Below are 14,184 nucleotides of genomic sequence, written 5' to 3'. Positions count from 1 at the left end.
GAGACAGAAAGAGAGGTAGAGAAGAAGACAGGTTTATAGAGAGATATGAAGGCAGAGATATAGATGTAAAATGTGAGAAATGATGTGCTTTAGTGAGGGGGAGATATAGAGACAGAAAGACCAGGTAGTGAGGTAGAGAGAGAGAAAAAAAAATTCAGAGAGATATCAAGGTATAGAGAAATAATGTTTCGGTGTGAGAGGGAGATATATATGGAGAGAAAGAGAGGTAGAGAAAGAGACAGATAGAGAGATATGAAGGCAGAGAAAAGATGTAATATGAGAGAATGTGTTTGTGTTTGTGTGAGGGAGAGGTATGTCGTAGAGAGGAAGAGATAGAGACATTTAGAGAGAGAGAGGGAGGTAGATAAAGAGAAATGATATTGTGATATAATGACATTTTGTGAGGGAGAGATACACAAAGGAGGAAGATGGAGAAAAGAAGTGATATGAGAATTATGTGTGTGTTCGTGCGTTTGAGAGAGGGTTGTAAAGAAAGAGAAAAGATATGAGACAAAATGTGTGTACTGTGTGTGTGTGCGTGTGTATGTGCGCGTGTGCGTGTGTGTGTAGACGAAAAAGAATCTACCAAAAAAACTACAATTTAACATAGCTTTTGCTCACGAGAATGGCGAAAGGAAGAGATATCAGAAAGTCTTTTTATGAAGTTACATTTCTTATGAAATGTACAAGATATTGAAGCTTACAGAAAAAAAAAAGTCTTTTACATTTGTTAGTCAGCGAAGGGTTGTGATTGTTATTATATATTGTTGTTATTGCTGTTGTTGTTGTTTTGTTGTTGTTTAAATTTCCGAGTGATTTTTTTTTCCACAAAGCAAGACTAGATTTGATTCGCCTCCAGTAGAGCCAAGGGCAACTGCTTTGTACGCCATTACGTCATTAGGGAGAACAAAGTACTATCATTTTATGATGCACTGAAATAATGATTTTACACCTCTGTTATTTTAGATGACATAGACAAGAGGGGTTATATATATATATATACATATATATATATATATATATATATATATATATATATATATATATATATATATATATATAATTTGAGTGTGTGTGTGTGTTTCGTCGCCATATTCATTTGTAGAAACAGCTTCGGCATGCTTGAAAGCTTTTGAAAATTATGTATTGATGAGGAAAAACAATACTGTATATTCTCTCCAATAAATCATGATACCTAACAAGTACTTGATATTTAAGGGTGAAGACACCCCAATTTGTCATCGACCGATTAAGAAAGGCACTTAAACGTTTTGGTGATGACGCGAATGGGCATAAAATCTGGAACACGAGAATCGTTTGAAATCTGTCAAAGGATGAGGGCACGCTACTTTCTGGCCATTACTGACAAACATTCAATTCAGCGTAGCTTAACCATGACGGCAAATGCAATATCACACCCGGCGGTACCATTTGAAATCAATTAACGTCGCTGGAGTCCAACAGTTAGCGGGCAAAAGACGAATGACATCGGGGTCTCGAATTGTAAAAGTGCACGGCGACCGAATTCAAGAAGCCCTACGAGTTAACGACCCATAAACGCGTATATTGATTCTTCGCTACTCACTAACAGGGTGCAATTACATCGTAAACTCGAAGAAGTATCATCAATTCATGGAGCTGCTACCATGATCAATTCGAAAAAGGTGTGAAATGTGAAGAAGGTGAGACGCCTTGGCGATTGATACACGCCACTGAATCTATTCATTATGTAAGAAGACAAGCTATAAATGCACGTGGGTCGTAAGCACATCCTCTATAATAACCAAGGCTATACCAAGGAGGTGGCTAGTATACTGAATACAAGGCTCTCCTCGTATACCTTGAGAATTAGACTGAATAAGACTCAATGGTGTGTTTTTTTAATGAACAATTCAAATATTTTTATGTATGATGTTTGTATAATTAATGATTATTTTGATTTCTATATTGATCTTGATTTGAATAGAAGATAATATTGAATATCATTATTGTTATAACAAGACGATATAACCCCTCCCCCCTCCCTCTTTTCTATCGTGTTTTTTTTTTCTCTCTCTTCTTTTTCTTCTTCTTCTTCTTCTGGTCCCCATGGAAGACCAGTGACTCTACAACAGTGTCGCTGAATATGGGTTTTCCATCCGTTTTCCTCTATCTCACTTATTTACTTTGTCTTTGTTATCATTGTTTAGGTTCTCTGTTTGTAAATTTATACTCTTATTGTTTAATGATATCATTTTTGTATATGTTTGTATAACATTGCATTTCTGTAAACTCTGTATATTTGCAAAGTTATTTCATTTGTATGCCTTTTTATGACGGGAATAAAACCAATCCAAACCAAACCAACCTTCTTCATCTATAGTGAGCAATCCGATAGAAGACTTGCGAACGTCAGAGAATTTCATTTCAATGATTTTTTTCCACAGAACATAACATGATACACGAAGATTACACATGATCTTGAGTACGCAATAGTTGACTTTGCGATGAAAATTAGCAGTAGAAAAAAATCAAAAGCATGTACATGTATATATACAGTAGTTTCAAACCTAAGTCGTTAATTATCCATGTTCTGAAGGGGGAAAAAAAGAAATGAGGGGTCCACCAAAAAGCAGAGCTTGTACACTGTGGACAACTCGTACAATCGGCGCAAAAACTTACAAAAGGATAATATAAAGTAATTCAAAACATCACAGACAGAACAGAAAAGACAAACATGAATAAAAGCACAAATAAACATAAAAACAGGACACAAATACAAATTAGTACGACATAGAATAGAAAAAAAAGAACATCGTATATAAGCATGATTCGGACAACAACTAAATTTTGAGATGGAAGAAAAAATATAACTCTATACCGTGTATCCACCACTACTATACCTACGACTATGCAATAACTGTTCATAGCAGTTTCAAGAGGAAACTAACGGCCTCTTTTTTCCCCTCATCCTACGAACCATATGAAAAATCTGGATATAGATTACTCAAAAGTGCCCAAGAGAGTAATTCATGGAAAAAGGCGTCTAAGCATAAGCTATATGTGATGCAAGTGGAAGTATTCTTGTCTAGAAATCGGACTGAAAGATAAATAACAAGAGAAAATGATGACCGATTGAGCTTTGAGGATTCTTTTAAAATATTACAACTGACTAATTCACCGAGGGCAAACATATGTTAAACAATGACATGTTTGGCATATTTCTTTATCACGTTGTCCGCCATGTGGCAGTGGTCTACCACGTGGTAACAATCCCATTATTATAAAATACGACGAGATCGATCGAAATATCGACACTCTGACACTATAGGCATGATATTATATAGTGTACCTTTTCTTGATTCAACTATGCAAGTTCTATTGACGATTTTCCTCTTAGACATATTATTATGCACATAAGTATTACACATTCCGGAATATACTATATAAGACGGCTGTAGGTGAGCTCGTTTTAGTACCTCCTTAGTATAACTAAAGGCATCGAGACACAGGTTACATGAATACCTGTGCAAAATAAGTGTAAATAGGTAATTAAAGAATCTATTTGATGTGTACTTACATAATGAATATCACACAAAATACATATATTCTCGTTATGTACATGTATACAAAAACCACTGTGTATATAATTTAAATAATGTTTACGTATCACATTAACAACAACGGCTGCAACGCCCTGTGTGTGAGGGGAAAGTGTGTATGTGCTCAAAGAAAGGAAAAAAGGAGAAGTATTTCTTAAGTGTATACAAACAGTTCTTTTGTAAATCCAGTCGCAAAGCGTAGTGGGCGCGTCGTTAAGTCTCTCTTCCTCCCCCCCCCCCCCCCCCCCTCTTATTGATGGGCATTACAGACTAGCTGACAAAACGCAATACTCTTGACATTGGCTGCTAACATGAAAGGCAATCGTTTTCTGTTACAGTGGAATGAAACGTCACGCAGTGCATGCAATGGAGGAAAAAAAAACAACATTTTCTTTGCATGTCACATCAAGAGGTTACAAGGCTCGAATCCCCTTTTCTCCTGCGACGCCAAATGGCAAGAACGGAATGGAGGTTTAAGCGTGTTGCTAATGCTCTATATGCTGACGATTTTTAGCGGCTCTGGAGGTTATTGAGTATTACAGTCACGTGATAATGGTAGCTGTATTAGAAAGAAATGATAGTGGTGGCGGTGGTTGAAATATGTGATTGTGTAAGTGATGATGATTGTGGTGGTGTTAGGCCTTGTTAAGAGCTCGAGTGTCGTGGTAGTGGTGGTTGGTGATCGTAGAAGTGATGATGGTGGTAGCGGTTATAAGTGGTTGGTGACGTTGGTGGTGAAGGTGGTATAGTTGTTGGTTTGATGGTAGCAATCATGGTGGCGATAGTAATGGAAATATGGATGATAGCATGTAGAAAAAGGTATGGTGACTTTAGTGGTGATGCTGTACTGCTGGATAGTAGTGGCTAACACTATTAGTGGCGGAAGAACTATTAGTGGTATGAGACAGTGGTAGCACTATTGATGTTCGTGGTGGTGTTAATGTGATGTTGGTTGTGGCGGGGACATTAACAGTGGTGCTGGTTGTGGTGTTGGCGCTTGTGGCGGTGTCACCTGTAATGGTTATGCGATGGTTGTATACAGGTGGGAGGTGTTTGTTGGAATAATGATTGGGCGTGGCGGTGTGGTCAGAGGTGCAAGCAGCTACTATACATTGTGATGTACAACAGAAACAGGTGTTTCAGAATCAGGAATTGTAATACTGATCACTTTATGGCAGAGGTCACGGTAGATTTCAATGACGAATTACAGAATGGTGCGGATTGGAAGGAAAAATCAGTTGAAGTAATAATTTAAAAGGGAAAATTCCCTCAATTGATGAAGCCCAGGTCCGCTGCTAGAGGTTTATGTTTTCAATCGTTTAAGGAAACGATTACGATCAATGATAACACGCAGTCTCATATGGATGTACTGATACATGCATGTATGTATGTATGTATGTATGTATGTATGTATGTATGTATGTCTATATAATTACATGCAGTTTATATATAATTCATTACATATGACAAACAGAGACATTAATTTAAGTCTTTATCTGACCTGCAATTTCTATGGCGGTGGCTGCCACTCCGTGCAATAGACGGGCGATAAGAAACACGACGTATGACTGGCCAAAGGCGTATGCTGAAAGAACAACAGTAAACAGTCGGAGTATTATGTATTGTTATCATACATAATGTTGCAATCATTATTCCTGAAGGCTGGTGGTTTATGTATAGGTATGGAGCTTTGGATGTTCCATTGCTTTACGTGCCTACATCCCTAAACGAATGCAGGAGAATTTGATGTCCCCGCTATTTGGAATGCATATATTAAATTTTCAGCATGTTCGTCTCCAAAGATATATACAAATAACATGATCCTTACCATGCTTACTGTCGGGACATCGTAGTCATGCTTTTTCGGAATTGACAAGACAAAGATGTTTACCTATAAGAGATTGATTTGAGACCTATTCCCCAAGAAACAGCGGTGAGGAATACGAGGCGACCATGAGACCGTTTACTTAATGAGACATATCACTCAGTGATGTCAAAACCTCTTGAGTTAATTGATCCCGACGCAATTCTGTGATAGCATATTAACGTTAGTTATGATAACCCTTGTCAGTTAACTTGTGTCTGATCCACCGGGTAAAGGAAACAGAAAACAAACAAAAAATAGATAAAAATGAACGAAAAACTTCAACTTCCAACCAAAACCGATACTATATGTACATTTTACTGAATGTCAGTATAATAAGGCTGCATAATCAGACATTATCTATACACAAGACTGAAAAATAACACCTCCCACCCACACCCTCCCCCTCCCCTCCCCCCAAAAAAGAAAAAGATAGAAAGTGGCAAGAGCACAAATTGACTTTAAGTCTTGAACAGCATACAATGTATTTGTACATCCAATTGTGTAGCATGTTGTACAATGTATGTACACTATGTTTGTATGTGCGCGTGTTTCTGTGAGTACTATGAATATATAATATACATTCATACACTCATATCTGGCATATGAGTATATCCTAGTATATATTCATATACCAGTGCTCAGTGTAGTGTGAGGACAAGTAACTGTCTTAAGGTACGCAATTTCCATGTACACGTTTATATTTATTATTCATAACAAGATGAGTCAGGACCATAGAATGTTACTTGCTGAAACAAATATTGGAGAGATTTTTGGGAGATGGTCACTTTTGCGGGGACCAAAATCATCAGAAATAACTAAACCCAAGTAAGTTGTAGTTACTAAAGTACTCCAGATAAAGACCAAGAGTAAAACAAACAAAAAATGTAAGGCGATATAGGGACTTTGTGCTAGTGCACGCCAAATAATGTCTGTATTCAACCCCAACGCAATCTTATTAAGTTGGTTTGGTTTTTGTCTTTGTCCGTCTGCTTGTCTCTGTCTGTTTTTAGGACGTGGGCAGACATATGAGGTTACTCCTGTCAAGTGGATCCTTTGTGCCTATCACAACGACAAATATTGATCCGCTTTGGATGTTCAAATATTCGAAGACCAGAGCAAAGGGGAAGAAATCCCAATGAGATTTGTCTTTCACCCTGATATTGCAGCGAGCCTGAGATCTTCTTGGGTAGTTTTTATTACCCTACGACAAAGACTCCAATATCCATCCAGGATTTGAATGTTAACTCTTTTAGTACCATCGGTAACATAGGCCTATTTATATACAAAGTCAATGGGACTTATAAGACTCCTGGTCCCATGTTGGTTAAATCGCGTTACGATTAAAAAGTGATACGATTCGATCAGTCATGTTGATAACACTCTCCATTTTTTACTACAAAAGTAAAGACAGTAGGAACTCGAGGCAAAATCTTTCCCAAAAAATTAGCAGCTCTTGCCCAAAATCAGATATTCCAAATACATTTTTTTCTCTTTCAGGATACATTCCATTGATTTAAAACTATCAAGAAATCATTTCGGTAATTCAAAATGAACTCATCTCTTTATATTGGACGTAACGATATTGCTGCATAGCAATCGTATTAATCGGCAATTTTTAATCTTTCATTTCATGATGTGCCCAAAGCTCATACTGTTAAGCGCACACACACACACACACACACATACACACACATACACACACACTCCAGAGTATATAACAATAAAGTTATGAATGACGATTGGAAGGATAACTTGAATATCATGTAGGCGTGCATAAGTTTTAAGGTTTCGACAACACGTGGTCACAGAACAAATACATCAGCGGTTGTATTTGTGTTGGGTATATATGGTCTTCGGCTAGATACGTACCTACCTTTTGTTGACAAGTCTAACCGGTGCACCGGACCCGCAAAATACCTCACATTGTTGTGGAGGATTTTTTTTTTTGCCCAGTAGCAGAGGAAACAAATAGCAAACTCAAACTTCTCTTCCAAACAAAATCAAATTCGTTAAATGATTCGTAACAGATATGTGACATATTTTGAAATAATTGTATAGATCTGCTTTAAAGGAATTGTATAGTTTTAGTTGAGATGCAGATTCAGGTCTTAAACATTTTGCGAGATTATTAGAAAGTAATATTGAAGACCATGCAATCCTAAGAGGGAATTGAAAGTTATTTGATAAAAATCAATTTTGACATTGCTCAGATATTAAAAAATAAAGTAATAAACTTTTCATTCCTCATAGAATTGTATGCTCTTTAATGTGGTTTCTAATAATCTCACAAAAAGTTAAAACCTGAGTCCCCACCACAACTAACACTATACCATCCCTTTAAGAAGTCAACTTAAAGGGACTGTACAGTACTGGTTGAGGTAGGGATTCATGTTTTGAACATTTCTAAGTGAGATAATGAAAAGCCTATCATGAAATATGAAAGAACATGTAATTTTAAGAAAGATTCAACGTTTACTTGATGAAAATTGGTTTTCAAATGGCTGAGATATCCAAAAAAGTGCTAATAATAAAAGGCGACATGCCCCAACTTTATTAGTATCTCTTTGTTTCACCTTGTTTTTGGATATCTCAGCCATTTCAAAACCGATTTTCATCGAATAAACTTTTGATATCCCTTAGAACTGCATGCTCTTTGACATCTCATAGAGTGGTTTCTGAATATCTCACAAAACGTTAAAAGCCAAATCTTCACCTCGACCAGAACTGTACACACCCTTTAAATCATGTGCTGCAATGGGTCTCTCTCTCTCTCTCTCTCTTTCAGTTCCAACCATGTTATACGATATACAAATGTGAAATATGTGTATATGTATGCATATGTATGTATATAAAGTATATATATATATATATGTATACGTATATATATATATATATATATATATATGTATATATGTGCGTGTGTGTGTGTGTGTGTGTATGTATATGTATACGTATATGTGTATGCATATGATAGGTATATGTGTATATATATATATATATATATATACACCTATATATATATATATATATATATATATATATATATATATGTGTATATGTATATGTATACGTATATGTGTATGCATATGATAGGTATATGTGTATATAATTTACTCCTGAGTATAACGATAATTACATTACTTTGATTGTGATCAGTAATGAATGAATATGACTCACCCAAGCACGAACCAATCAAGATGATTGTACTGCCAAAGAGGGGGAAGAAATAACCAATCCTGTGCGTGATCAAAATGAAACAAATCACAAAATATAATTCCGGTAGTTTTATTGAGTGTTAATCTAGTCGCCCCTATTTCATGCTAACCCCATACGCACACCATGCAGTGAACATTTTTAACACATCAAATATGATATATACTATAATATTTGTCAAAATGAAGATCCACCTAGTTTCAAAGCCTGCAGCAATGTCGTCAGTGTCGATGCACAATTTTGTCTGGCATTTCCGAATCCTGCGAAGCCGAATATTCAATCAGTGCAAATAATACATCTGCGACCTTCGCAAGACTATAAAATATTCATCGCTGTGTACAACTGGCAAATGCCACTATACCAGTATATACCTTGCCTATGATACAGAACAGAGAACGAATCTCGTCAGAGCTTGTATCGTGCTCACTTCATCAGTTCATTCCTTGTCACAGAAGATTATAGTGTGATTTCAATTGATACTTCGTTTATTTGAATTTATTTGATTCTTATCTCTTTTCAAACATTGCACGCACACATACGTAATTTGATACATTCTACAGCTTGAACACCGTTTGCATTTTGGAAATCGTGTGATTACGTATTGGAGGAAATAGGATGGTTTTTAGGTATAATATGTATACATTATATTAACACCTCTGGCATATTTACCGGGCACCGATCCGATAATGATCATTACAGAGTATCATACTTTCGCATACCATTATAACCAGTATTTCCAGAAAAATCTTCACAATAATAACATATAATGCATAACATACATTTAAATGTATATACCTCTTGGAATTTTCCACGTGTTGGACTTCGAATGTTATTATTATTATAAGAAGAAGAAGAAGAAGAAGAAGAAGAAGAAGAAGAAGAAGAGAAGAAGAAGAAGAAGAAGAAGAAGAAGAAGAAGAAGGAGTGTCGAGGACGCCATTTGTAGTTCCAACAAGGTTTTTATTAACAAAATTTTCGGCCCGCCTCGGTTCTTCATCAGTGTACATATGAATATATAAATATATATAGGCGTAAGATAGTATAGTATTCCACGGGAGACGTAGCTTCTTTTTCCTATTTCCTTTATTTTGTGTTCGAGCTTTCGGCCGTGTCAGCCTTCATCAGGATTTATACAAGCAAACAAAATGACAAATGTGCCACTGCCAGTGATTTAACGCGACTTGTGGGTGCTCTTTATATTTACACACGCCATGATATGGTACTTTGTAGCTATGTTATTTCACATACATGTAAGTCGTGTTATAAATATCATTGGCAGTGGCACATTTGTCATTTTGTTTACCGAAAGCTCGAACACCAAATAAAGGTAATAGGAAGAAGAAGCTACGTCTCCCGTGGAATACTAAATATACTGTCTTACGCCTATATGATGTCTCCACGACCAGGAAGTTTAAACGTTGGCACAACATTTCTTGCATATATATATATATATATATATATATATATATATATGCAAAGAAATATCTAAACACATATTGGGTACATCAGGTTAGCAATGACAACGCGATATGAATTTGCCCATCATCAGACTATAACTGACACATCACGTAAACAAAATGTACATACAGGATTTAATACGCAGACCAATCGTGATGAGGAGAATTTGCCAAGTAAAATTTGTTCAAGATGTTTACAGGCTCTTCGTTCTCACGTCACTTGGAAATTCCATACCTCATGGTAATTTGAATGCCGTGAACGAAGTGCAAACTTCATGTCACAGCGTATGGGTTGCTGGGAGAGTTGTACTCTTGCTCTGCTAATGAATGAACTTATTTCGTGAACGCGTTTCGCTACCAGGTTAGAAATTGAGGTCCCTGACGTCAAAGTTTAAAAAGACAAAAATGAGAGAGGAAAAAACGTGTCATTGGATGGATACTCTCCTCTCCTGTGTTATTAACGTATTCCTCTAGTAGGAAAGGAAAGGAAAAAAACATGCTACCTGAGCAGTCATGCCTTCGTGAATACACATGCGGACGTGACTGTTAAATTGTCCTGGGGATTAGGCGGTTACTGATTAAAATTTGCCTTGACGTAGCGGACGCCTCAGTTTCTAAAAAGTCAAGCCGCCGCAGTGTTTGCCGAAAAGTTCCAATATATCGGTCGCTGTGACGGTTCAGGCAGATTTACTTTTCAGCTCGTACATGGGAGCGTAGTGACGTTGGCCTGGCCTCATAACCACGGGCATTTTTTTCCTCCTTTGTCCACTCATTGTCTCTCTAATTGGGGGGGGGGGGAGGGGAACTAATAGGAAGTATTTGGTCATGATCGCCTGCTACCAATAATTTCCCGCCTAAACGGTCAGAAAAAAAATTCCCATGATCCCACGCCTTAAAACTTGCACTTCCATGATGAATGACGGAAAAATCCAGAGTGATGTAACTTGGACGGATCTGTTTTTCTTTATTTTTCAGATGTAATGAATGACGTTGTAATTACATCACGGCATTCGAAAGTTTGTCAGTTTTGATGAATCGTTTGAACTCTACTTCTGGCGACAAAAAGCTCGAAAATGTAACTATTGACGCTCTTCTCTGCAATCAAGGTGTCACTATCATTTTTTTTTCGCCCGTATGAAGTAATACGATAAACATAATCATATGCATCCCGTATCCCATAAGTTTGAATTCAAATTTCCATTGAATGCTTCTTCTCCTTTTTTTTTTTTTTTTTTTTTGGGGGGGGGAGCTGGAAAAGAGTGATACTTAAAGAACTGGTTTTGTCTTCAAAGAGAGGTGTCTGGTTGGTTTATTGAAGACAAGAGTTGATTCTATTACGGAACTAATACGTGTTCTGGGCCCCGTTGCATAAAGGTCGAGATCGGACATAAGTCTGAAATCAAACATAAATCTTTGAATACTCAGCTGTGATTGGCTGATACCTGACTTATATTCGATTCTTTTACTGTATGTGTGATTGCATCGTTTTATGCACCAGGGCCCTGGTCATCAATTGATCTGGGATTATCGCCCTCGACAATTAACTTGACCTACTTTTTGCTCTTTTTTTTCGGTTGGAAATTAACTAATTCCTCTGCTATTTGCTTGACACTATATTTGACTCTCTCAGACACGCCGACATTACAATGAAAATGCATGTATTCAGTAATTGAGCCTACCTACCACTGCCTAAGATGATAAATATTTGAGTGAACTCTCCCTGTCCCTCTCATTTCTAGCTGCCTTTGCAGAACGATGGAATGATGTTTATCAAAGAATGAAAAGTCAAATACGATTTTTGTTGACCTTCATCAGCTGACATACATTCCTGAGCCAAATTCATTATAGTTTAACCCGCTCGTCACCAGAGGTTAAAATTTCCATAGACGTTGAATACGAAATGCCATCTGGTGGTCGTAAGTCATGGTTATAAACATCTACTGTCGCCTTTACCATATTCATTATGCTACATGTCTACACTATATGAATTGTGTGCATGGTTTTTCATACAAAATTGGTGAGATCAATGGCACTGCCTTAATCACGTTAACATTATGAAACATCTAAGCCTTGTAAATTAATGAACCTACCAAAGCTTTACCTCTGATAGTTTGACCTCTGATCTTTCATTCATTGCTAGTGATTATCATTATAGTCATTAGAAATTATACATATATATATATATATATATATATATATATATATCCCTAGTTGGCACCTTAGGGAGACATATTGGGGGGAAGTGTTTTCATTAGGGAGACAACTGGTCATTAAGGAGACAATTTTCGTGTCTCCATTGCGTAAATTGCCATTGAACATGTATTTTAAAATTTGCATATAAAACAAATGGAAATGTCTTCCAAATGACCCATCTAGGAGTATATATATATATATATATATATATATGTGTGTGTGTGTGTGTGTGTGTGTGCGCGCGCGTATGTATACATGTAAACATATATACTTGTATAATGTCGTTGGAGTTCCAAGACCTTGGATCTCAAAATTTGATGAAAATTTCTTTTTGGATTAATTGTCGGTTTATCAATTAAGTGATGCCACGTCCAAACCCTGGCTGTCTTACCAAAAAAGGAAGCCACCACAGCATGTCAAAGGAAAGGCGATTCCATTTGATAAAGTGCTTGGGCTGCCATGTTGTTGCTCTATTTTTTTTTTGGGGGGGGGGGCGGAGGGAGAGATCGCTCTGCTGAACATTCGACATTTTTAGATACGAGATTTTGTCACCCAAACAGATACATTATGCATACGTGACCTATACAATATCATAATTCATGATGGCGTCTCACCATTCTGTGAACATTCCAAGCGGCGCACTGAGGACCAGCCGCACCATGAACTTGGACGCCAGGAGCAATCCGGTCTTAGTGTTTACGTGCTGGCTGCACTCCTCCTGCTCCGCGCTCTCAAACCTGGCTCTCATCACCGACACGTTCACTCCGTTGCCATGGTGACCAGTGATATTTGCCGCATCCCTTTCGCGTGGGTCGTACCAGGAGTATTCCTCCAAAATCTCGGCGGCATTGTCCTCGTCGTACCAGGAGTAGTCCTGGAGCCGTGCCGGCGGCACCAGCTCTGAGCGGCCGTATGGTTGGTAGAGAGGTCCATAGTGTGCGGATGAATCACCGGCAGCAGTCGTATTTCCACAATATGATTTCATGAACAGATCCGGAATGATTGGAACTGTGGTTTGAGAGGACATAATTCAATGAGCTAATAAACATAATAATTTCTCTCTGAAGTCAGAAAGTCTTGCCATGAAACAATAAGCGCGAAATAAGTTGAGGATTAAATATATTCCGGGAATCTCTTAAAGTCAAACACAATTTGAATAGTTTTCTTGCTTTTCTTATGGCTACCATCCCTTCAAGGAATGATACGATATTAGATAGATTTCTTCTTCAACTAGAAAAAGAAGAAGAAGAAAGAATCTGCGCAATGTGAGAGTTACAACCATGGCAGTGTAAGAGCAAACACACAGTCCATGATTCACTTTTTTGATGCGCCATTCTAGGGTGACAGAATTTTGATTCGTTAGGCCATATTTGACATGTTTGACCCACATTATTGAGATATTTATTGATGCAAAAAGAAAAGAACGCGCGCGCACACACACACACACACACACACACACATACAAAAAAAAAAACACAAAGAAGCATACCGACTACGGTCATCAACGTTTCGTCCAGAAAGAGGGCGAGCAGGATGACGACCAGGATCACGGACCTCGACGACCTCAGCTTCGACGTCGCGCTCGACATCCACGGCGCCATCGGTATGGACTATGATTAGGTTCACGTCCTAGAACCCGTTATCAGTTCTTTAACAGCGGAACGGTTGCCTGCGTATGAAAAGGAAGCGGTCCTCTAAATATGATAAAGGGATTGGATCAACTCCACTTAGTGAAGAGGAAATTAGACCAGAGCATCCTACGCTCGGCAACATGTGCTGTTAACAAATCGTGTTCTAAAGAACGTGTATTATGTTGTAGTTTGCCTTTAGATCACGTTTAGATGATCTCAGAAAAAAGGCGAGATCTTTACCA

The 14,184-nt window shown here is 37.6% G+C and overlaps 1 protein-coding gene across 1 annotated transcript in view; it reads right to left on the bottom strand.

The window, feature by feature from the left end:
• Positions 1-13,937, bottom strand: part of LOC139726280 (synaptic vesicular amine transporter-like) — a 23,819-nt gene extending 9,882 nt beyond the window's left edge. The window contains exons 1-4 of the mRNA XM_071637348.1: positions 13,801-13,937; positions 12,926-13,319; positions 8,626-8,684; positions 5,083-5,166 (exon numbers count right to left, since the gene is read on the bottom strand). Coding sequence (XP_071493449.1) covers positions 5,083-5,166; positions 8,626-8,684; positions 12,926-13,319; positions 13,801-13,912 — 649 coding nt within the window. The 5' untranslated portion in view covers positions 13,913-13,937. The remainder of the gene's footprint in view (positions 1-5,082; positions 5,167-8,625; positions 8,685-12,925; positions 13,320-13,800) is intronic.
• Positions 13,938-14,184: the final 247 nt, after the last annotated feature.

The sequence above is a fragment of the Diadema antillarum genome, unplaced genomic scaffold (genome assembly GCF_040938485.1).
Source record: "Diadema antillarum isolate AM-2024a unplaced genomic scaffold, OU_Dant_1.0 seq00000082_RagTag, whole genome shotgun sequence".
Lineage (NCBI taxonomy): Eukaryota > Metazoa > Echinodermata > Echinoidea > Diadematoida > Diadematidae > Diadema > Diadema antillarum.
Note: the sequence above shows the minus strand (reverse complement) of the source record. Positions and strands in the feature narration are given on the sequence as shown.